Genomic DNA, 25,825 nt, shown 5'->3' with positions numbered 1-25,825 from the left:
ATGTAATGTTTTATTTCCTGTTAATACCGAAGCACCAGCCACTACTATACAGGGATTGCCTGTATAATGTCAAGTTAAACGTCTAAACACGTTTTACTGGTACTCTATCTTTAATCAGGTCGAATTGTTTTAATATTACTTACTTTATTAGGCCTCTAAAGCTTCAAACATCATGTATGTAAGTTAACTTAATGTTTTATTTCCTGTTAATACCGAAGCACCAGCCACTGTAAAAGGGATTGCCTGTATAATGTCAAGTTAAAACTTCTACTACAGTTTAATTGTGTGTAATTTTGCCCCAAATCGCTTTAGAAAATGTTGTTTTCTGTGAAATAAATTCATGAAATAAAACTTACTTATTACTTGGATTCCTGGTGCAGCTGAAATAAACACAATATTAGGATCAGATGATAAAGAGCTAAAAAGCTGAGTTTGAAGTGGTTTTAATGCTTCATTAGCCTACATCCTGAATCAGTGCAGTGTTGTAGTGTTTCCAGTCTCCTTCTTATTCCTTTTCTAAAACGTCCTTTGCACATTTTCTATTTGAGTGATTGCCCCACTGATTTATTTATCATTTATTCATCCTATTAATAGTAAAAATCTGCATTTTCTTTGGGCAGTGCAGCACTTTAACAACATATAGATTATACCTGGTAGAAATGTAAATAAAGCGTGTTGTTAAAACCCTCTCTGTGTTCAGGTCTGGTCTGGTCTGGTCTGGTCTGGACCTGGTGACAGTTTCAGGTCACGGTCGGTGTGGTCTGAGCGAAGGGATTTATTTATCTGACCTGTGTAACTTGTTGCCGTGGTGACTCTGACTATTCCTGGACTTCCGTCTCTCCACTACTAGATTGTGAGATGTGTGTGTGTGTGTGTGTTAGCTGAGCTTATAGCTTCCACCATATGGCCCATGCAGGTTGCCGGTGCAGCAGGATAATAGGCTTAGACCTGGAGGAGGAGGAGGAGGAGGAGGAGGAGGAGGAGGAGGAGGAGGAGGAGGAGGAACACCATCCTAGAGCTGCAGCCTCACATTCTCATCCTCTTTTCTTTCTTTCTTTCTTTCTCTGTCTTTCTCTCTCTCTGTCTGGAAACCTCTCCTCGTCCCCGTCCAGCTGGAGTACGAGGACTCGGGCTCTGACTTCTGTGATGAGGTGGACTACTTGGTGGGGAAGGGCGGCCCCCCCGGCCCCGGCCTCGGCCCCGGCCCCGGCCCCTCCCACCACCTGCTGCTGAGCGACTACAGGGCGGCGGCGGCGAGGGAGCGTCTGGACCTGAGCGACATCTTCTTCTCCAATGAGGAGTACTACAGCAAGCTGGAGGAGCTGAAGAAGGCTCACCTCCGCACCATGGCCGAGCTGGAGAGCATGTACCGCAGGAAGCTGGAGCTCAAGTTCATGGAGCCGCTGGACGTGGCCGCGCCGGACACGGGCGGCGGTAGTGGCGGACACAGGTGGGTCAATATAATTAAATCAGGCCTCTCAGGTCAGGACTGTGGTGTGTTCACTGTCTCTGGGATTTCATGGAGTTAATGGGATAGTTCAACATTTTGGCAAATTGGCCCATTGCCATAATCCCTATAGTCATAACAGTAGGTTCGTTACCTTTAATTGTCGGTGCAAGCTATTTTTAGAACGGAGGAGCGGAGCAGAGCCGTGAGCTGCTCAGGGCTCTGCTATGGAGGCTAAGGGAATTTCTTGGTTTTCCTCATCAAACTCATCAAATACACAACTCAACAACTCCAAAAGCAGGGTATCCGCGGGGTCTTGAAAAGTATTAAAAGGTGATAAATCAATTTTTGGAAAATTAAGACCCTTAAAAAGTATTAAAAAGTCTTTCCATGACTTTATAAAGTCTTAAATTTTCAAGGTATTTTTTCTGAATTAGCTGTCCAAGAGTTTGAGTCCTAAAAAACATTGTGAAAGTGTGTGAAATGATTCATTTTATTAAAAAACAAAGATGAACCGGTACGTAAAAAAGAAAAGAAGATTGTTGTTTTGGTTTTTTGAGAGTGGAGCAATGTTTTTTTAAATATTTTTTTTTATTATAAACTTTGCCTTTTATTTATTATCCCAGCCTATTTTAAATTCTGTAGCATCATAGTGGTCTATAGTCTTTATCACAAACTAGAACTGTTAAGTTAAAAGTGTCACTGATGTAAATGGTTACAGCTTGAAGCGGCGGTGAGGTATTAAAAAATATTGAGAAGGTCTTGAAAAAGTCTTAAAAAGGTTTTAGAATTAACTTCAAGATTCCTGTATATACCCTGAAAAGGCTGTCGTGGACAAGTTGTGAGCTGCACAATCACCACGCTATGAGATAATAATGGAACGTTACGAGACGGAGCTGTTTTAGAGGTAAATTCATGCAAAACCGCTGATGCGCGTTGCGTTCAGGGACACTTTTTCAGCAAGCAGACTCTGTATTTACCCTGTATTTACCTCGAAAACGGCTCTGTTTCGTAACGTTCCATTATTATCTCATAGCGTGGTGATTGTGCAGGTCACAACTTGTCCACCAGAGCGTTGTGGAGTTGTTGGATTGTGTATTTGATGAGTTTGATGAGGGAAACCAAGAAATTCCTTTAGCCTCCATAGCGTAGCTCTGAGCAGCTCACGGCTCCGCTCCTCCGTTCTAAAAATAGCTTACACCGACAAATAAAGGTAACGAACCTACTGTTATGATTATAGCGATTATGGCAATGGGCCAATTTGCCAAAATGTTGAACTATCCCTTTAACACAGTGGCCCAGTTCCAATCGGCCCCCTAAAGACTCCTTAAAGCCCTGAACCCTCACTGACTAGAGTGACGTCAGCTCTAAGTGACAGAGTGTGAGAGTCTGTGAGGGTCCAGATGCTGTAAGCATGAATGGAACAGCACTTACACACTCTCACCACACGTTACCTTGACAACAAAATGTTTTTAACTCCGCCCTTGGACCGATAATTTACTGTAGCCTACTTTCAATAGCACAAGGTGTGTGAGGGAGGCGGACTCAAAACTAAATATTCCTGGATCAGATCTGATCAAATCATCAATAATCATAAACTGCACGTTAATGGTGCGTTCATAACAACTCGGAGGTCGGGATTCCCAACTTGGAAATTTCCGACTTCCGACATCATTGCGTTCACGCTGCAGGAACTCGGGAGAAAAAAAACCATGGATACCTGAAGGAAGTTTGGCGTTTTATTGTGGCTCATAGCTGAATACGAAAAATAAATGCAGCAGTAAATGATGTTTATTTTGGAGGAGAGGAGACGCTGCAGATGAGTGCACATATAATGTTACAGCCTTGATAACAGTTAAACGTTATTTCCGTCACATATGAGGACCGCAATTTCACACCATACAACAATCACAGCTTAATATAAACGTATTTCATATAGGCTACTGCAATAATACACAAAAATATGCATTAAAACCTCAACAAATAAATAAAAATGTCTAAATTCTAACTGTTTAAGACGAGGGCCGCCATGTTTTGATGTTGTCGTGACGTCAAGTCGGAAAGTCGGGGCTCTGATATGATACCCGAGTTTCCGACCTGTAATTTCCGAGTTCGACGCCGTTCAATTCATTTTTTACAACTCGGAGCTCGTTTTTTTCCGACTTCCGAGTTGTCTTGAACGCAGCATTATACTGACAGTAAACTTCTTCTTTTTTTTCCTTTCTTTCTTTTTTTTTGTTGTGTGTTAATTTACTTTTCTTTTTCTTTTTTTTTACACTCGCGTTCCGACGGCATCCCATGTGTTTGACTTCACAACGCTATGAACTGTGGGTAATTCCCCTACCCAAAGTCAGCATCGGTGCTGACTGACGGTAAGGAGGGGGGGGCAGTAAGGACTCATTCACTGACTCACTGACTTGATGATCTGACAGTGGAACAGCCCTCACACACTCACAGACTTCCCCTTTAACGCGCCTCTAAGTCAGTGAGTCCGTGAGGGGTCGGATTGGAACTGGGCCTGTGTTTATTTACACCTTCCTCCTCCTCCTCCTCCTCCTCCTGGCCTGAAGATGGAGCTAGAGGAACATTTTCATAACATAACAACTGTCATAGTTCAGTCTGATGTGACGGATCGACCTCTGAAACATCATAAAGAGCAGTGGTGGACAGTAACGGAGTCAGTTTACTTACTGTACTTAAGTACATATCCAGAGGATTTGTACTTTACTTGAGTATTAGATTTCTTTGGTACTTATTACTCTTACTTGAATACATTTCCAAGACGAATATTTTTACTTTTACTCAAGTTAAAGCAGAAGTAAGTGATATATTTGTGTTAATCTAAGTCTTAAATAGTTGTATCTTCCGACAGCAATCACTTCTATAGAGTGTTTGGTCTGAAACACGGGTCTGTCAGTCACTCTGCTCTGCTCTGAGCCCAGGAGAAAACTTTCCTTGTATCCTACAACCTTTGTCCAATGAGGAGAGAGAACGGCATAAAGGGGCAGTCCTCTCTGTGTGTGCAGCCAAGGGATGCGCGTGAATGACAGGAAGTTAGCCAAAACCACCGGATCGCTTACTTCTGCTTTAATTTCTAGGAAGGCTGAAAAGTACTCGTTACTTTCAGGTCTGCTTTTTTTTTTTCTAAAATCCTATTGGACACAAGCTGTGTTTGTCAAAGAAGGAAACCTATCACAGTGCAGCTTTCCACTGGGATCTACTGTACGTAAAAGCGGAAATACGTCATCCCTCCCCATAAGGATACCGCCAAAGTAGCCACGCTCTCGCTCTCGACTGCGTTTGTCAACTCAAAACTATACCGCGAGTCGTGAAAATGACAATTGCTGTCCTCTTATGATCCCATTCATTTGATTTGTTTTTATAGGTGTTTCTGCAGCCTTCTGCTTTATATAACATTGTGGTTCTAAAAGCAGCACATCAGTGCAGCTGGTTCAAAGAGTTCATTCTCAGAAACAAGAGTTAAAAGCTCCTTAAATTCATTTAGAAACAATTATAGTCATTCATTGATGTGAAAAACAAGAAATTTACTCTTACTCTTACTCTTACTTAAAGTACTGGGGTGGATTACTCTGTCCATCTCTGATAAAGAGTGTTTAAAGCTCTGACGTTTCGTTTCGTGTGTGTTTGTGAAACTGAACTATTTTTGGATATAACGTCCTGTTGACTTTGGATAATCCACAAATCAGCCTGAGAAGAGTTTCCACAGGAGACCAGACGGTTGTTGAGCTTCCAGGAGGGTTGTAGATTATCACAAATAAATGGTTAATTTTACTTTTGTGCAGCTCAAATCTTTACTCACTGATTCCTCAAACCAATTAAAATATGAAATTATTATATATACAGAGGGGGAAAGAAGTAGTTTATCTCCTGCTGAGTTTGCTCCCACACAAAGAAATGGACAGTTTCTATAGTTTACAGAATAACTGAGCATGTGACCACACATTTAGGAGGAAGGCATCATTTCATTTCATGCAGTCTGTGAAGGTAAGAACCACATGAGTACAGTAGTTTAACATTTATGTACAAAAACAAACATTTATCACTCTGGAAAGTGAATTCAGTCGATCACAAGTTTCATGAGAATTGTGTTTAGACCAAAAGAGATAATTATCATTTTGTTTCATACATAAGCTGTGGTATCTATGAGCTACAATATGAGGTAGTAAACTTAGTCAATATAGAAGCTCTGGGGGGTACGTTGAGCCACCTGCCCCATTCTCATGTATTGAATGTATGTAATGTTGTTAGGGTAGACTGTGTATTGTTTTGTATTTGTCTATGTGGTCTACATTGTCTGTATTTATTTGTTTGTGTTGTTTTATGTCTATGTATATATTGTCCAGTATGAATGTGTATTCTCTTATTGTCTCCATTAGGGATGTCACAATTACTTTTTTTCACAATTAATCGTGGTATTAAACGCCACAATTAATTAATTGTAAAGATTCTTAAATACCGTCACTTTCCAAAAAAGATTATTTTGGAAACACAGAGGCAGATGTGCACAAAAGTTAAGGTAAGTGTAAGAAATACCGGTCCATTTACCTAACGTAACATGGTAGAAATTTAAACGTTAGCGTCTCATTTGTGATAAAAAACAAACAATTAAAATAAACTTAAACATTTGGTATAGATGACAATGATTTGAATATTTAAAACACTTCCCCTGGAGGATTAATAATTGGTTACATATGAATAGTAGATACTTAAAATATTTAGTGTAAAGATTTGTAATGTAATTATATTTTGACTGTGTTTGATTTTACACATTCATATGTTGTGAAATTAATTAGGCTAATGCGTAATAATCGTGATAATCGTAATACCGTGATTATTTCTCTGACAATAATCGTACAAAGAAAATCTATAATCGTGACATCCCTAGTCTCCATGTATATGTTTTGGACCCCAGGAAGAATAGCGGATGCTATGCAGATGCTAATGGGGATCTTAATAAACATAAACATGAACTTAAAGGTCCAGTGTGTAATAATTAACAAGGGTTATTGTTAAAATCTGAACATACTCCCCATGAATATATTAGTATAAGTGTTTAATCGCTATAAAATAACATCTGTTTGGTTTTCGTAGCCTTATAATACATATAACAAGGGTCTTGCTTTAGAGAGCGTCGCCATCTTGTGCCGCCATGTTTGTACGGCAGCCTGAAGGGAAAATCCAGCCAATCAGAGAGCGCGTTTCAAGAGTTAAACGTTTATGAATAAAACAAAGAAAGAAGAAGGAGGAGGAAAGAGCAGACGTGGTGAAATGCTCCTGAAAGGACGATGAGTCATCTAGTTGTTGTAGGCCAAAAAAGGGGTCAACGTTGAACAAATTGCAACAGAAGCAAACTCAACTGATTTTGTATCCTCAACATGACCTGAGTGATAGAAAAGAAGCCCCGAAGAATCCCATTAGGGGAAAGTTTAGAAAAAGACCCAAATATAGCCCATTCATACACCTATTAATTATTTTTCTCACGTGAATAGGGTAAAATTTCTAACTTTTAGATATCTCCATGAAAATTACTTGATTACTTACATTAAGACAAACAAAAAATATTACAAGTTTTTAGAAATTCTTTGTTAACATGAGCAAATTTGCATAAATTAAAAAAATAAATTCCACCGTTTTGACGGCACATGTATATTATATTATATATAAAGGTGCTGTGGTGGTACCAGCATGAAAATTGGAATGAGTTGACTCCATTGGTCTACCGACAAGAAACCACTTTAAATTTCAAGATGACTGCAATTTTTCAAGATAGACACATCCTTAATAGAGCAGGTATGAACAAACAGTGCATAATCCAATTACGTATGGCTAATTTGCATACATACAACACCTGATAGCCTAAATGGGTTCCATTCAGACTTTTTCTAAACTTTCCCCTCATGGGATTCTTCTGGGCTTTTTTTCCCTCACTCAGGACTCATGTTGAGGATACAAAATCAGTTGAGTTTGCTTCTGTTGCAATTTGTTCAACCTTTTTTCATAAAATGACTGGACTAATCGTCCTCTCTCTCTGTGTCTCTGTCTGTCTGTCTCAGGTTGCCGTGGTGCAACATCAGCCCAGCAGCTGGACGCCGCCTGAGGAAGTCTCACTCGGCCGTGGAGCTGAGGAGGAGCTCAGGCCAGTCGGAGGAGTCGTACGAGGAGGAGGAAGGCGAAGGCGGCGGCGGCGGCAACGAGGTGGAGATAGGGCTGGGCGATACAGCGATATTAGATGGTGAAGGATTAGAGCGTGTAGACGATCTGCCAAAGTGCAGAGATCGTAGGATCGTCTGGGGCTCGTTCTATAAACTGCAGTTCTAAGCTGCAAAGACCAAACAAAGGACATTTGCAAAGTTTGCTAAAAGAGAAAACAACAGTTACTTTAGTTTGTATCTTTATTTGACCCTTTTCAATCAGCTATTTAGTGTTTTGATACTTAAAATCCTGTTAAAATGACCGTGTTGAATAAAACAAACAGTAATGTCTTCATTGATATTTTACTTTCATGTTTATTAGCACGTCTATTTTCTCAGGTGCGTAGGACTGGGATCCATAGGTCCGTACTGATAATGGAAAGAGAGAGGAGTCCCGCACACTGAACAACTTGCTTAATCGATCGTTTATTGCAACGTTTCGGTCCAACAGACCTTCATCAGGCAAACAACATTAGATAGAGGCTGAGAGCCATCTTGAAATAGGGAGTGGCTGAGTGACGCACCGACTCCCATTCAGAGAAATAGTATCAAAAGTCACATATCCAATATTGAAAATACAGAAATAACATGTCGATATATCACAAAAATAGATAAACGTTGACGGTCTATTATTTACACAGACCCGTGTTTCAGACCAAACACTCTATAGAAGTGATTGCTGTCGGAGGATACAACTATTTAAGACTTATATTAACACAAATATATCACTTACTTCTGCTTTAAAGGTGTACAGAAATGGCCGTTTGTCCTGTTTGTCGCGCCGAGTTGTCACAAGCTGCAACACGAGTTTACCCGAGTAAGGAAAACGAATTTGATTGGTCGTTATCGAGCGGGCGGGACATTCAAAGCTTGGGGCGAGACCGAGCTCCGTGTGTGTGTGCGTGTCTCAGACGTTTGAATGACGGATTACGGATCCAATATCAGTGGCTGATGAATCGTGTACAGGCTGACGTATAATCCGTGCGCCTGCATTATCCAATGCGAAAAAAAAAATACACACTGTCATCCTGAATTTACTCAAAAATAGAATTTTGCACAAAGTTTGGCCTACATCGTCTGAAAGATGAGTTATCACATTAATTTTATGATCCAGAGTGGGCTCAAATTCAGTTTTCTTTTCTGTACACCTTTAAACGACTCGACACAATAGACAATATCATTATTGAACAATGTAACGAAAATTGTTATTGAAAGCTACCCTTTTACTATGTTTACGTTGTTTGCACATGTTGGCAAAACTGCAACTATTTAGATTAAAATCTGTTCAGAAAGGTTCTTTGGCCTAAATTGTCTGTTTTTCTTTTTTCGATTTAAGATTGTGATGAAATCGAAATCGTGACTTCATCTTTTAAAAAATGGTGATATGATATTTTTGCCATATCGCCTGCACCCCTAGGTGGAGAAAGGTCTGCTGTTCTCCCCTAAAGAACACATCAAGAACATGTGGAAGGACTTCCGGCTGTCGCAGCAGGCGCTGTCGTCCTCGCTCAACAACCTGCCGGCCGGGGGCGACGCCGGGAAGAGGAGGAGGAGGAAGAAGGAGAAGACGATGGCGACGGGCGAGAGCTGGAAGCACCGAGTGACCGTTCCCAAACCGTTCCACATGACGCAGCGCGAGGCGGAGCGGCGGAGGCACGGCGTGAAGACGCGCTCGGAGATGGAGGTTGTTGTTGAAGTTGTTTATTTAGTATAAGCCCCTTGAGTTGTAACAACTCGTTTACGAGGGGGTCCTACACAAAAAACATCAAGACATAACACAACTCAGATCAGATCAGATGAACTTTATTGTCCCCAAAAGAGGAAATTCGTCTTGGGCAAAAGTGCAGCGTGTAGCAACAAGACATATAAGCAGCAATAAGCAGTGACAGACATACATACAATAGACATAAGTACAACGACAGACATGCAGGCAATAGACGTACAGACGAAGCAGCATTGCAGAGCATCAAAACCCTATCAGTCGGCATTATCAGCACAATACAATAAAGGAAACAAGACAAGACAAGACAATACAATACAGACACTAAAGCAAAACAAAAAACAAACAAACAATCAAACCAAAAGAACAAACAAGACAGACATATACAAAAATCACTTAGACAAAATTGCAACCAGAGTTTGAACAAATATTAGATGAGAAAATAATAGATGAGAAAATAAAAAATATGGTGACAGAGTTAATGAAAGCAGGAGCAGGGTGTTTCAAGGTAGGTGGATAGGACTTGATTAAAACAGATTAATGATTGCGATGATCTGATAACTACAGGTAGATGGCACCTTTGAACATGAATGCTTTTGTACCTATTGATTTCCTATTGTGAGGCACTGCAAAGTAAGGATAAGTAGATCGCCTGGTTTGATAATTAGATGTAAGTTGTACAAAATACTGTTTTAAATAAGGCGGGTAATCCTAAAAAATACATTTAAATATAAATTGAGGTGGAGAACGCGGAGCTGCGGCGGCAGCTGGAGGAGCTCAGCGAGTGTCAGAGGAAGTTCCACGCCAGCCCCGTCCCCGCACACGTCCACCTGCCGCTGTACGAGGAGCTGCAGGAGCAGTACCACGAGAGGAGGAGGAACATCCGGGAGCAACGAGGAGGAGCAGCAGGAGGAGGAGCAGGAGGAGGAGCAGGAGGAGCAGGAGGAGACGAGGAGCAGCAACGCACCGTCCCCAAGCCCTTCAGCTTCCTGGAGCGGGAGCGTCTGAAGAAGGAGCAGAAGAAACATGTAAGAGTTCTTCTCCTTCTGCTTCTGCTGAATCCCATTTCACCACTTACCCTCCGTTTTGCGCGTTCACGTGTAGGGTTAGGGGCGTCCCGATTCCCGTTAGGACAGAGGGTTAGGGGGAAGTGGTAGCAATTTAGTTCAGGGGCCACAAACAGCACAATTTAATCTCAAGTGGGCCAGACTATAGTAAAATAATAGCACAATAACCTTTAAATATATTTTAAAAATTGAAATTTTCCTCTGTTTTTCTATGTTTACAGTTACTGAACTATCCTTTTACAAAACATATTATGAACCACCTGAAATTGCTTGATAAAAATATGTGCAATTTCAAGTTTTCACACTTGACAAATTCATCCTGAGGGCCAGATTGGTATGTCTGCAGGGCCGGTTCTGGCCCACGGGCCGCATGTTTGACACCCTTGCTTTAAACGAAGGTTTTTCAGAGGCACACTCCAAACTGAGGGGTATGTCAAGTTTCCCAGATTGCAACCGGCAGCGAAAACCCCCCCCCGAAAAGCTGTTTTATTTACTAAAGCAGAAGTAAGCAGAATGTTTGTGTTAAAGGGATAGTTCAACATTTTGGCAAATTGGCCCATTGCCATAATCGCTATAGTCATAGCAGTAGGTTCATTACCTTTAATTGTAGGTGTAAGCTATTTTCAGTACGGCGGAGCGCAGCAGCTGGCTGCTCAGAGCTACGCTATGGAGGCTAACGGAATTTCTTGGTTTCCCTCATTAAACTCATCAAATTCAACATACCAAAACTCCACAGCGCTTTTGTAGACAAGTTGTGACCTGCACAACCACCACGCTATGAGATAATGACGGAACGATACGAAACGGAGCCGTTTTCGAGGTAAATACAGGGTAAATACGGAGACTGCTTGCTGAAAAAGTGTCCCTGAACGCAACGCGCATCAGCGGTTTTGTATGAATTTACCTCGAAAACGGCTCCGTTTCGTATCGTTCCGTCATTATCTCATAGCGTGGTGGTTGTGCAGCTCACAACTTGTCTACAAAAGCGCTGTGGAGTTTTGGGATGTTGAATTTGATGAGTTTAATGAGGGAAACCAAGAAATTCCCTTAGCCTCCATAGCGTAGCTCTGAGCAGCCAGCTGCTGCGCTCCGCCGTACTGAAAATAGCTTACACCTACAATTAAAGGTAATGAACCTACTGCTATGACTATAGCGATTATGGCAATGGGCCAATTTGCCAAAATGTTGAACTATCCCTTTAAACCAACACTAAGGAACTTTTCAACCTTCATAAAATATTTTCATAACTTTTGTGATGATACATCGACTTACAACAAGTTGAATGACACCTCTGTCGTGGTCTGAGGGGGTCTGTATCATTATGGTCTGTATCTCTTTCTCTGGCACTAAGCAGCTTTGAGGAGCATGGTAGGAACCCTGCTCTCACTTTACTTTCACTTTCACTTTTGCGAGTCACAACAAGGAGGGAACAGGCAAAACGGCACTTTAGCAATGGATTATGTTTGTGTTTCTGTTTGCTTCTGTTAATTTTAATGCAGGATATTTACAGGGCTTCACGCTAGTGTTCATGGGAAATGGAGTCTTCCTTCAGGCAAAACACTACCGCTTTGGTCCACAGGCGCCGCCAAACTCAACCAAAACTGAAAGTTCTTTAGTACTGCTTCCTGTTGTCTTCCTGGGTCAAGGAAGAAAGGAAGGAAGGACAAAGGGAAAGAAGTAAGGAAGGAAGGAAGGACAAAGGGAAAGACGGGAAGAAAGAAGGAAGGGAGAAATTAATGAAAGATAGAAGGAGGGAGGGAACAGATTGTGTCAATTGGGTCAAAAATGAAGGAAGAAGTAAGGACGAAGGGAAGGAAGGAAGGAAGGAAGGAAGGAAGGAAGGAAGGAAGAAAGATGGAGGGAGGGAACAGATTTGTTCAAGGAAGGAAGAAAAGGAACAAGGAAGGAAAGGGAGGAATGAAGGGAGGGAAAACGGATTGTGGAAAGAAGGAAGGGAAAAAGGAAGTAAAGAAAGATGGAGGGAGGGAACAGATTCATTTAAGGAAGGAAGAGAAGGGAGGAAAGAAGGAAGGGAAAAGGGAAGGAAAGAAAGATGGAGGTATAGGGAACAGATCAGGTCAATTGGATCAAAAGAGGAAGCGATAAGTAAGGATGAAGGGAAGGATTGTGGAAAGAAGGAAGGGAGAAAGGAAGGAAAGGAGGAAGGAAACAGATTGGGTCAATTTGACCCAGGAGGACAACAGGAGGGTTAGCCCTAACCCTTAACCTTACCCTGAACCTAACCTTAACACTGTAGAATGGGTAGTCGGAGAAATGAGCCGTCGGACGTATGGGCAGTCGGACTGATGTATGCTCCCCGTGTAGGGTTAGGGGCGTCCCGATTCCCGTTAGGACAGAGGGTTTTGTTTATACCCTTCAAACGAAGGTTTTTCAGAGGCACGCTTCAAACCGAGGGGTATGTCAAGTTTCCCAGATTGCAACCGGCAGCGGTGGCTGTAAAAAGGAAAGCTGTTTTATTTACTAAGCAGGATTTCTCCCGTGGCTCTGCTACATTTAAAAAGCTCAGGACTAATTGGGATAGTTAACTACATGACTTGTGACTTGTTACCGTGACGACGGAGACTCTCTGTCTTCCACCTGGCGTCTCACGGCTGAAAACCAACCTTGCAACATCAGTGTAGTGACTCGGCCGCCGCCCCGGTGTCCCAGCTCTCGTCTCTGCTGCACCGCGACACAAACACACTCCGTAACCCGTAATCTTTTATTTATGACGGTCAAGAAGACTACACAAACACACACGTCGTAACATCATATATGTTATGTAACGTTATCCACCGCTCCATTTATTGATTTTTCACCACCTTCGTTGTCAACAAATGCACATGCTATGGGCGAGAGGAGCTTAACCGAAACAGAGGAAAAGCGAGCGGACATGAATAGTTCCCCTTTAAGGGGCAGGGGGTAAAATAGAGAAATGGGATTGGGCCGTCTCCTTGTGTTCTTATGTAAATTCAAATTGCGGCGAATGATGGTGATTTTTGGAAATATATTGTAGAGAAATTTCTGGTGATAAAAAATGTAGGGGAAAAAATCTAGAAAAAGTGGTAAAGGTAAAAAATCAGCCTGGTAAAACTTCAAGAAAGCATTGGTGTAGATATATCTATCGCTCTGGTGTAGCCTACTTGATCTATTTTTGAATTGTGAAATAAATGAAAAAGTGTCGTTTGTAGGGCGTCAACTAACAATTATTATCATTATCGATTAACTTGTTGATTATTTAAACGATTAATCGATTCCATGTTTGGTCAATTGTTGGTCAAAATGTTAAAAAATGTTAAAAACATCAACCAGTGTTTCCCAAACCACCAGACGACGTCCTCAAATGTCTTGTTTTGTCCACAAACCAAAGAGAGACTCAGTTTATTGTCATAAAGGAACAAAGAAACCAGAAATATTCACATTTTAGACACTGAAATCAGAGAATTTTGACTTTTTTTTCTCTTAAACTTAAACTGATTTATTCGATAGTTGATGATGATTAATTTACATTTGAACACAGGCGGCGGCGGCGTGCGGCCAGGACAAGGTGAAACCGTTCCGGGCGAAGCCGGTGCCCAAGGCCGTGTACGCGGCGGCGTCCGGCGAGCAGGCGAAGGAGGAGCAGCTGTACCGCTCCATCAAGATCCAGATGAGAGCGCAGGAGCTGCTGCACAGCGCCGCCATGCCGACCAGCATGCTGCAGCGCCGCCTCAGCGACCGCAGGAAGAAGGAGGACGCAGGAGGAGGAGGAGGAGGAGGAGACGGCGGCTTCACCCACCGGCCGACCATCAACAAGGAGGTGCCGGACTTCAACGCCAGCTACCAGCGCTTCCAGAAGCAGCTGGAGCGGAGGTATGTAGAGCACATGTGTCTAGGGATGTCACGATTATAGATTTTCTTTGTACGATTATTGTCAGAGAAATAATCACGGTATTACGATTATCACGATTATTACGCATTAGCCTAATTAATTTCACAACATATGAATGTGTAAAATCAAACACAGTCAAAATATAATTACATTACAAATCTTTACACTAAATATTAATAATAATATAGTATCTACTATTCATATGTAACCAATTATTAATCCTCCAGGGGAAGTGTTTTAAATATTCAAATCATTGTCATCTATACCAAATGTTTAAGTTTATTTTAATTGTTTGTTTTTTATCACAAATGAGACGCTTAAAAGTGTCACTGATGCAAATGGTTACAGCTTGAAGTGGCGGTGATGTATTGAAAATTATTGAGAAGGTCTTGAAAAAGTCTTAAAAAGGTTTTAGAATTAACTTCAAGATTCCTGTATTTACCCTGGGACAAGACAGAAACAATTAAGTTGTATCGACGAGGAAGTGCTTATAGGAAAAAAGCTGTCAAAATAGCAAATGATCCCTCTCATCCACTCAATAGGGAGTTTGAACTTCTTCCCTCTGGTAGACGTTACAAAGTGCCAAGGGCAAATCGTAATATTTATTTATGAGACCAAAATAGGGATGTCACAATTACTTGTTTTCACAATTAATCGCGGTATTAAACGCCACAATTACAATAAATCGTAAAGATTCCTAAATACCGTTTCTTTCCCAAAAAGATGATGTTGGAACCATATCAACAGATGTGTGCAAAAATAAAGGTAAATGCACAGATACTGGTCCATTTAACTAACGTAACATTGAATTTGTAGGAATTTAAATGTTGGCGTATCGTTTTTTAATTTAAAAAAAAGGAAAACAAAACAAAAAACGATGAAAATAAATGCAAACATTTGGTATAGACGACAATTTATGACCTGAATATTTCAAACATTTCCCCTGGGGATTAAGAATTGGTCATATATTAATAGATACTTGAAATATTTTGTGTAAACAATGAGTAATGTAGTTATATTTGGACTATATTTGATTTTACACATTCATAGTGTTGTGAAATAAATTAACCCTCTATGGTACGCACTATGATGCCAGTGGGGGAAAAAATGTTTGGAGTGTTTTTATGTCTCAAAATAGACTAAATAAACATAATCTAAAGAAATTTTAAAAAATTATTTATTTTTGGAAGTTTTTGGGATTTGTTGACTGTAGGCAACATTGTACCATTACGGTTCATCATCTACTGTATTAGAAACACCAGTCTCTGTAGACTTTCACCTTCACTGGCCTCATCCTCATCCACATTCTCACTCTCATCTTCCTCATCATCATCATAATAGCCTGATGTTTACTTTACTGCATCCAAAATCTAATTTATTAAGGATAAAAACTAAATTATGATGAATTATATGTTTTTGAACATTATATTTACACCTAAACACACACTACATAGTCTCATAATGCAATATTGATTCCATAATGGTCCACTGTCGCCTCAAGGCAACATTGCTATTTTCTATAATGGTACGTTGTTGCATTTGAACAAGTTTCCATTATTTAATAAGTAAATAAATTGCATGGAACTATTAAAAATTAAACTTTACTAATCTATTAGTGTAAATATATTTTTTTCCAGATGAAAAAGGGCCAGGAAGTTACTGTATGTTTTCAGACCGTTTTAGTGGAGCAAAATGGCAAACCTGTTTCCTTTGAAAAAGTCTGTAAAAAAGGGTTTCAGTGGCTTCTTGAAAGTCATGTGATAAATTAAAGCATTGTTATTGGTTCTCTAAGGTCTCCTCTCTTTTTTAAAGTATTACAGCATTAAATGGGATGAATTGTGGAGATGTGACAGGCCAAAAAGTGGTATGTTGCTGCCTGAGGGCAACATGGTACCATAGAGGGTTAATGCATAATAATCGTGATAATCGTAACACCGTGATTATTTCTCTGACAATAATCGTACCAAGAAAATTCATAATCGTGACATCCCTAGACCAAAAACAAATTTCCACACGTGGACAATAAATGAAGCTAACTAACTAACTAACTAACTAACTAACTAACCAACAGGAAGGAGGTGAAGCCCACCACGTCCTGCGAGCCCTTCGACCTCCGCACCGCGCAGATCCCCTCGCACCGCGGCCGCGTCCTGGCCGACATCCAGAAGGAGCAGAGCAGCCCGCGGCCGCAGCGCTGGCCCTACCTCAGCACCGGGCCGGCGGGGGGGACGGGGTCGGGGTCGGGGGGGGTCCGGACGCCCAACTCCAGCCTGTGCTCGTCTCTGTCCGGCAGCCTGGAGATGCTGCCCGCCAAGGGGACGGACGCCACCAAGAAACGCCACGAGGCCGTGAGGTACCGTGGTGACCGCCATCTTCCCTCACTTCCTGTTTAGAGCTGGACTGGATTCAGAACCACTTCCTGTTAGAGCTGGGCTGGATTCAGAACCACTTCCTGTTTAGAGCTGGACTGGATTCAGAACCACTTCCTGTTAGAGCTGGTGTAGGTCTAATATAATACATCCGTGGTGTAGGTACCAAATGTGTCCGGGGCTGCGACTGGCGATGGCAGTGGCACATTGTGATTGGTCGTGGTGGCGTAATGCTTTACTTGGATGCTACCGCGGATGTTACTTCGCCTCATAGTAAATATTGGACTCATCTGTCACAAGCCACATCTTTTCTGAACAGTTTGACACGAAAATGGCAATTTTCAGACTTTGTTCAAGACCTGTCTCTGGCTTAACAACACACTCTCGCCAGATTTGGCACAGATCTCCTAGGCAACGTCAAACAAACGTTCATGAACACCCCCGCTAATTACAGTATTTAAATCATTTTCGTCTCTGTTAGTTGTGTAAATGTTTAATGTCATCATTAGAAAATATAAATAGCTCACTTTCGTCTACCTACAACTTTTATAAATCCTCACGACCAATCACGATGTGCCACGTCATCGCCAGTCGCGGGCCTGGACAAATCTGGCAGCCCGGAGTCCCGGACACATTTGGTGCCTACACCGGACTGGATTCAGAACCACTTCCTGTTTAGAGCTGGGCTGGATTCAGAACTGTCACTACCCGATTTGCATCGCTGCCCGATTTGTGACAGCTACGTACGGCAACTCCACTTGGACAAACTTAGTTGAATTGACTTAGGATCACTGCCCTGTGTGCGTCGCCAGAGACGCTTTATCTTTTTATTAAAAAAAACAAAAAAACTTTATTAGTAATGTAAACTGAGGGTTGGTTGTGGTGGTTTGGATCTTGATGCTCAGAAAACAGGAACAGAGGTAGAGACTTTTAGTGTTTACTCCTCTCGTCTTTTCTCGCCGGCCTCATCACCATGACAACCACAACACGGCTGTCTTGTGACGGACGTCCGCGGTAGGCTGCAACATGTCAGTTAAACAGACTGTCACTTAAAAAAAAAAAAATCATTTTCACAGTACAGTATTTTAAATGTACAGAACTTTAAGCAGACTTCCGCTTGTACGCAAATCAGGCAGCGCCCTGATGAAGTTTGTCCAGGTTGAGTTGCCGTAGAGAGCGGTCAAAGATGGCGGTATTTGTCACAAATCGGGCAGCGATGCAAATCGGGCAGTGACAAGAACCACTTCCTGTTGGTTGGTTCTCTACTGATGTGACCTGAAGGTCGAGAGCAGGATTCAGACCAGAGACTAAACTCTGCAGGACGCTAAACATCCCAGCATGTCCTACTGATTCTCCTCCTCCTTCTCCTTCTTCCTCCTCTTCTTCTTTTCCGTTTCCTTTTCCTTCGCCTTCTTTTTCTTTTTCTTCCTCTTCTTCTTTTCTCTCCCCCTCCTTCTTTTTCTTTTTCTTCTTCTCCTCCTTCTCCTCCTCCTTCATCTTCTCCTTCTCCTCTTTTTCTTCCTCTTCTTTTTCTCCTTCTACTCTTCTCCTCCCTCTTCCTCTTATTCATCTTCTCCTTCTTCTTTTTCTTCCTCTTTCTTCTCCTCCTCCTCCATTTTCTCCTTCTTATTCTCCTCCTCCTTCTTCATCTTCTCTCCTCCTTTTTCTTCCTCTTCTTTTTCTTCCTCCTTCTTCTCCTCCTCCTCCATTTTCTCCTTCTTATTCTCCTCCTCCTTCTTCTTTTTCTCCTCCTCCTTCTTCATCTTCTCTCCTCCTTTTTCTTCCTCTTCTTTTTCTTCCTCCTTCTTCTCCTCCTCCTCCATTTTCTCCTTCTTATTCTCCTCCTCCTTCTTCTTTTTCTCCTCCTCTTTCTCCTCCTCCTTCTTCATCTTCTCTCCTCCTTTTTCTTCCTCTTCTTTTTCTTCCTCCTTCTTCTCCTCCTCCTCCATTTTCTCCTTCTTATTCTCCTCCTCCTTCTTCTTTTTCTCCTCCTCCTTCTTCATCTTCTCTCCTCCTTTTTCTTCCTCTTCTTTGTCTTCCTCCTTCTTCTCCTCCTCCTTCTTTCATTTTCTCCTCCTCTTTCTCCTCCTTTCCTCCTTTTTCTTCCTCTTCTTCTTTTTCTCTTTCTCCTTCTTCTTTTTCTCCTCCTCCTCCTCCTTCTTACACATGTCCAGACAGTAGATTGAGGAGAAGTTTCTGTTTTGAGACAAAGAGCTGATCAACTGTACGAGCGACGAGTGCAAAAGAAATGCATTCTGGGAAACGTGGTCTTTCCAGTACAAACTAATACAGTATGTGGTTTTGAGTCCAGCCCTAATAGAACTCCATTTCCCATGATCCTCAGCTGTAGCCGCCAGGTGTAGCTCCTGGACCCTGGACTCCTCCTCCTCCTCCTGTGACCGGTGTGTGTGTGTGTGTGTGAGCAGGAGGGCTCTGGAGCAGAGGAGGAGGGTGGAGGAGGAGGAGGAGCAGTGGAGGGAGCGGCAGAAGCAGAGGGAGAGGAGGCTGCAGAAGGAGGTGCTGAGGAGGGCGCAGGCCAACGACCCCCACACCGCCCTGGCCCAGACAAACACCAGCAAGCTGAGGGAGTTCAGGTAACACCTCCTCCTCTTCTCCTCCTTCTCCTCCTCCTCTACCTCTCCTCTTCCTCCTCCTCCTTCTCTCCTCCTCCTCCTTCTTTTCTCTTCTCCTCCTCCTCCTCTCCTCCTCCTTCTCTCCTCCTCCTCTTCTCCTCCTCCTCCTCCTCCGAGAGGAGGATAGGAAGTATCCTCCTCTCCTCTTCCTCCTGTCCTCCACCTCTTCACCTCCTCTAATCCTCCTCCTCCTCCTCTCCTCCCTGTCCTCCTCCTCCTCCCTGTCCTCCCTCTCCTCCTCCTTCTCTCCTCCTCCTCCTTCTTTTCTCTTCTCCTCCTCCTCCTCCTGTCCTCCATCTACTCCTCTTCTCCTTCTCCTCTCCTCCTCTCCTCCTCCACCTCTTCACCTCCTCTAATCCTCCTCCTCCTCTCCTCCTCCTCCTCATCTCCTCCTCCACCTCTTCTTCTCCTGTCCTCCTCCTCCTCTTCTCCTCCCTCTCCTCCTCCTTCTCTCCTCCTCCTCCTTCTTTTCTCTTCTCCTCCTCTCCTCTCCTCCTCCTCCTCTCCTCCTGTCCTCCATCTACTCCTCTTCTCCTTCTCCTCTCCTCCTTCTCCTCCTCCTCCTCCTCTTCTCCTCCTCCTCCTCCTCTTCTCCTTCTCCTCCTCCTCTTCTGTCCCTCCTCCTCCTCCTACTCTCCTCCTCCTCCTCTCCTCTCCTCCTCCTCCTCATCTCCTCCTCCACCCCTCCTTCTCCTGTCCTCCTCCTCCTCTCCTCTTCCTCCTCTCCTCCACCTGTCCTCCTCCTGTATGTCTTTCTCCTCCTCTCCTCCTCCTCCTCTTCCTCCTGTATGTCTTTCTCCTCCTGTCCTCCTCCTCTTCTCCCCTCCTCTCCTCTTCCTCTGCCCGCCCGTCCTCACCTCCTCCACCTGTCCTCCCCCTCCCCCCTCCTCCTCTCCTCTCCTCTCCTCCTTGTCCTCTTCTTCTCCTCCTCCTCTCCTCCACCCGCCCCTCCTCTCCTCCTCCTCTTCCTCCTCCTCCATCACTTCTCCCCCTGTCCTCCTCTCCTCTTCCTCCTCCACCTCTCCTCCTCCTCTTCCTCTCCTCCTTCTGTCCACCTCCTCCTCCTCTTCTCCCCTCCTTTCCTCCTCTCCTCTACCTCTCCTCCCCACCTCCTTTCCCCCTCTTCCCCCTCCTCCTCCTCCTCCTCCTCCTGTCCTCCTCCTCCCCCTCCCCCTCCTCCTCCTCACGCAGTGCGTCTCCTCCTCAGGAAGCAGGAGCAGCAGCGCAGGAAGGAGTTCCAGCAGGAGATGAAGGAGATGCAGCGGCGGGTGAAGGGACGGCCGCTGCTGCTGGAGCAGGTGGCTCAGGTCAGACCCATCAATTGCATGCTTAAAAAACATACTGGTTAAAGCCTCGCCCATTTCAAGACAACCTGACCCACTTCTGGGTTAAACCCCGCCCACTTCCGGCTTAGGCCCCGCCCACTCCGAGTACAGATACAGATACAGATAATGCTGTACTTGCTCATCCCTAATCAATACCGTCAATACCATCAATACCATCAATACCAGTAATACAATCAATACCAGTAATACGATTAATACCATCAATACCAGTAATACGATTAATACCATCAATACCAGTAATACGATTAATACCAGTAATACGATTAATGCCATCAATACAATCAATACCAGTAATACGATTAATACCATCAATACCATCAATACAATCAATACCAGTAGTACGATTAAAACCATCAATACCATCAATACCAGTAATACGATTAATACCAGTAATACGATTAATACCATCAATACAATCAATACCAGTAATACGATTAATACCATCAATACCATCAATACAATCAATACCAGTAATACGATTAATACCATCAATACCATCAATACAATCAATACCAGTAATACGATTAAAACCATCAATACCATCAATACCAGTAATACGATTAATACCAGTAATACGATTAATACCATCAATACAATCAATACCAGTAATACGATTAATACCATCAATACAATCAATACCAGTAATACGATTAAAACCATCAATACCATCAATACCAGTAATACGATTAATACCATCAATACCAGTAATACGATTAATACCATCAATACAATCAATACCAGTAATACGATTAATACCATCAATACCATCAATACAATCAATACCAGTAATACGATTAATACCATCAATACCATCAATACCAGTAATACGATTAATACCATCAATACCATCAATACAATCAATACCATCAATACAATCAATACCATCAATACCATCAATACAATCAATACCAGTAATACGATTAATACCATCAATACCATCAATACCATCAATACAATCAATACCATCAATACAATCAATACAATCAATACCATCAATACCATCAATACGATTAATACCATCAATACCATCAATACCATCAATACGATTAATACCAGTAATACGATTAATACCATCAATACAATCAATACCAGTAATACGATTAATACCATCAATACCATCAATACGATTAATACCATCAATACCATCAATACGATTAATACCATCAATACCATCAATACCATCAATACGATTAATACCATCAATACCATCAATACGATTAATACCATCAATACCATCAATACGATTAATACCATCAATACCATCAATACGATTAATACCATCAATACCATCAATACCATCAATACGATTAATACCATCAATACCATCAATACGATTAATACCATCAATACCATCAATACGATTAATACCATCAATACCATCAATACCATCAATACGATTAATACAATCAATACCATCAATACGATTAATACAATCAATACCATCAATACCATCAATACGATTAATACAATCAATACTCATATCATATTTCTCAAATAATTGTATTGTGTATATGAATATACTGTATATCTAAGTTAGAAATGTAATTGATATGATAAGTTATTAAAGAGGAATCTATAAATTTAAGGTGGTTTTGAAATCAGAGGGTAAATAAGTTCAATCTTCTACAGTATATATATACACATATTCCTCTTGCTGCTTTCCTTTCATGGTCCTTTCATGTTCATTTGCCACCTATTTCTATGTATTCATTGTTATTATTGTCTCATATTGACATGATTGTGACTTGACGTGTGTTTTCCTGTTTCCAGAGAAACGCCAAGCAGGCGGCGGAGAAGCGCTACGTGGAGGCGCTGCAGGGCTGCGACCTGACGCAGGAGTTCATCAGCAGCAAAGCAGCCGAGTCGGGAGGCGACGGCCGGCTCAGCGACCACACACACAGGTCAGTCTCCGTCTGGCGCTCATCTACAGGGACACAGTCATTCAGTCATAGTGTATGACTGAATGTCATGATTTTTCCTCATATGTCGTATTGTGTTACAGTGTGGAGTCAGGCCTCTCCAACCACAATTAAGTCAATTGCATCTCTGTATAATCAAACCATAAAAATAATGGCCAAGAAACCAATAAAGTGGCATCACTGTCTCATCTTGAAGCAGTATAATTTGCTTAGTTTTGACAATTTCTTAAAATTTTCGTCTGTCAAACTGGTTTTTAAGTGTTTGCAGAACTTGGCTCCAGATGTGCTGTGCAGTCGTTTTAGAAGACAAAATAGTGATAGGATCACCAGGGGTACGGCAAGTGGCAACTGTAAAATCTCACGCCGTAAGAAGACCTCCTTTGGGCAATCAGCCTTCTCTATAAAGGGTTCCCAGATGTGGAATTCACTACCGACCGAAATAAAACTAACCCGAGACATTAGAACTTTTAATACAAAGGTTAAAATCTGGCTGAAACAAAATCTGAACTGTATGCATTTTTAATGTGTCATGACTTGGTATGATTTTAGATGTATTGTACATTTTATAGTGTTGTTATTAGGGCTGTCAAACGATTAATTTTTCTAATCGCGATTAATCGCATTTTTTCCATAGTTAACTCGCGATTAATCTCTATTAAAAATATTATATATGGCGCTTTGGACTTTCAACACTCCAAAGTGTTATAATCTCTAGACAAACAACTTTTAGACCAGACCTAGCAGGCCTACCTAATCATAACACATGATGCATGAAACTCACACAGAATTGAAACGAATTGCATCCAGTGGAAATTGCCTGTTACTTTGCTACGCCTCTGCCTGGCCATGTGCATTTGTTGACAACAAAGCCGTCAAAAAATGAATGGATGGAGCTGTGGATATATGTTAGACTGTGTATATTTGTGTAGCAACCAACTTGAAGGTGCCTTACCGCCACCTACTGGACTGGAGGTCCCACACTCCAGTCCTCCAGTCCAGCAGACAGAGGACAAAATGGGCCGCATTTAAATTAATCTCATCGCGATTAACGCGTTAACTCTGACAGCCCTAGTTGTTATGTAATTTTGATGTCTTTCTTCTTACCTTCTTTTTTTCTACTAAAAGCCTAACTAGGGACGGGAGTTGGAAACTAGCATTAGCTATAACCTCTGTATGCAGAACATCAGTCACATTGACTTGTTTGTAACGGGTGGAAGTGTCACTATGTTAACCTGCATTGTCCCTATCAAATAAACTGAATTAAATAAAATAAAATAAAAAAGAAAACATAAAAACACATTAAAAAAAAGCATCAGTGGACAGTTTTGCACAAATTTGTCCCGTTGGTCGCACTGAAAAACAGTCAGACAACACAACAATCACATCCACAACAATAAACACAGATTATAAAACAGATATAATTATGTTGAGGCCGTTATTTAAAAGTGAAAATGTTGTTTTATATATTAAATTATTTAATTTGTAATGTCTGTCGCACTTCTTTTTGAAATCTCCTGTGCACTTCAAATTGTTTTTTTATCCATAGTTGTCTACCAGGCCACCAAGCACTTTTTAATCTGTTACTTTGCCCAGCAGGTAGAGAGAGCAGCGTAGCACTTTCTTCTTTTGTCTTCTTCTTCTTAAAGTATTTTTATGAATTGTGTATTTATTATTTGTCCTGTTTTATTTCCTTTTGTTAAATGCTGCTGTCACAAACGAATTTCCCCTCGGGGATGAAATAAAGTATAATCTAATCTACCGTAAAACTTCAAATAATGGCCGAGTCCCAAATTGCCGCCGGTCCCAATTAACCGCCGGGTGTAGCAAAATATTTTTTATATCAAACGCCCATCCCAAATAAACGCCGGGTCAAACATTGTTTTTCTGGTTGCCAAAAAATATTCTATGCAAATATAGCGGGTGTCTCGTGACGTTAAAGACGGCCGAGGACCGACGAGACGTCAGCTGGTTGCTCCTGCCCGGTCTGTCCACTCCTCTCATCCGCACTTCAGCACCTGTCCTGGGCTGCACAGTGTCGGCTCAGCTCGGCTCGCTCCTCGTTTTAAATGACTTTACTCCTTTTAAAAGTAGCGTAAACAGCCTTCTGTTCTCTGATTACTCATACGCGTATTTAGTTAGGCTATACGTTACATTATTATTAGTTATAGGCCTACTTCATTCATTCAATAAAAAAAAAAAAAAAGGACGGTGGTGCGAGCCAACAGGTGCTGAAGTGTGGGAGAGGAGTGGAGAGACTGGGCGTCCGCAGGGCTTTTGCAACTTGCGGCGGATCAAGAAGGGCGGAGGACCGACATGACGGGGGTCCCAGTCTCCTGGTACCTGTGCGGGCCAGGACGGCGGAGGTCAGAGAGACAGAGAACGAGTCTGCCCTGGCCGTATTTACAGTAATGCCTTGAGAAGCGCACGTATCATTCCACCGCCACCTGCCGCCACAGAGTGAAGCCTCTTTCCCCAGAAGGAGGTCCAGGTTGAACACTATTAATAAACGCAGGTCCCTAATAAACGCCGGTTGATTTGAGCGATTTAAGCAAATAAACGCCCGGGCCGTTATTTGGTGTTTTACGGTACTCTAATCTAATCTAAATAAACGGCGACAGTGACGTTGAGCGACGTGTTTGTGTTTCCTCAGCGACCAGGACGACGCCGACATGGGATATCTACCCGTTCACTACAGGAAGGTCTTCCTTGACGACGACGACGACCTCGACGACCTGGACGATGCTGAGGAGAAGGAACGAGGGAGACAGGAGGAGGAGGACGAGGAGGAGGACGAGGCCTCGTTGAAGCGCCGTGACGACGAGGACGAGGACGGTCGACGCTCGGACGGCGAACGGCGTTACTCTGACGACAGCTACCACTACTCAGACGATCATGACAACTACTCAGAGGACAGTGAGCATGACGCCGACACCAGACAGGAGGAGGAGAAGGAGGAGGAGAAGGAGGAGGAGCAGGAGGAGGAGAAGGAGAAGGAGGAGGAGGAGGAGAAGGAGGAGAAGGAGGAGAAGGAGGAGAAAGAGTGATGTCATCACATGTTATGACGTCAGTCGCCAAACCACTGAAGAGGAAGAGGAAGCTTCATATTTAACTGTGAATATTTAACAGTCAGGAATCATCACACAGAACCATCATTTATTTTTTACCGTTTTATTTTATTTTATTTTATAATGATCAGTTGGCAAACCTTTAATTTACAGGCCGTTAATTACATGATAATGTC

The 25,825-nt window shown here is 42.4% G+C and overlaps 1 protein-coding gene across 1 annotated transcript in view; it reads left to right on the top strand.

Moving 5' to 3' along the window:
• fam161a (FAM161 centrosomal protein A) overlaps positions 1–25,825 on the top strand; it is a 26,119-nt gene extending 294 nt beyond the window's left edge. The window contains exons 2-11 of the mRNA XM_085792791.1: positions 1,113–1,450; positions 7,522–7,663; positions 9,077–9,343; positions 10,120–10,407; positions 13,967–14,298; positions 16,389–16,670; positions 19,113–19,280; positions 20,527–20,626; positions 22,436–22,566; positions 25,235–25,825. Of these exons, the coding sequence (XP_085648917.1) occupies positions 1,113–1,450; positions 7,522–7,663; positions 9,077–9,343; positions 10,120–10,407; positions 13,967–14,298; positions 16,389–16,670; positions 19,113–19,280; positions 20,527–20,626; positions 22,436–22,566; positions 25,235–25,628 (2,442 nt within the window). The 3' untranslated portion in view covers positions 25,629–25,825. The remainder of the gene's footprint in view (positions 1–1,112; positions 1,451–7,521; positions 7,664–9,076; positions 9,344–10,119; positions 10,408–13,966; positions 14,299–16,388; positions 16,671–19,112; positions 19,281–20,526; positions 20,627–22,435; positions 22,567–25,234) is intronic.

The sequence above is a fragment of the Trachurus japonicus genome, chromosome 1 (assembly GCF_045865225.1).
Source record: "Trachurus japonicus isolate A0001 chromosome 1, Traja_1.0".
Lineage (NCBI taxonomy): Eukaryota > Metazoa > Chordata > Actinopteri > Carangiformes > Carangidae > Trachurus > Trachurus japonicus.
The sequence above is the reverse complement of the archived record's forward strand: the minus strand, read 5'-3'. Positions and strand labels throughout refer to the sequence as shown.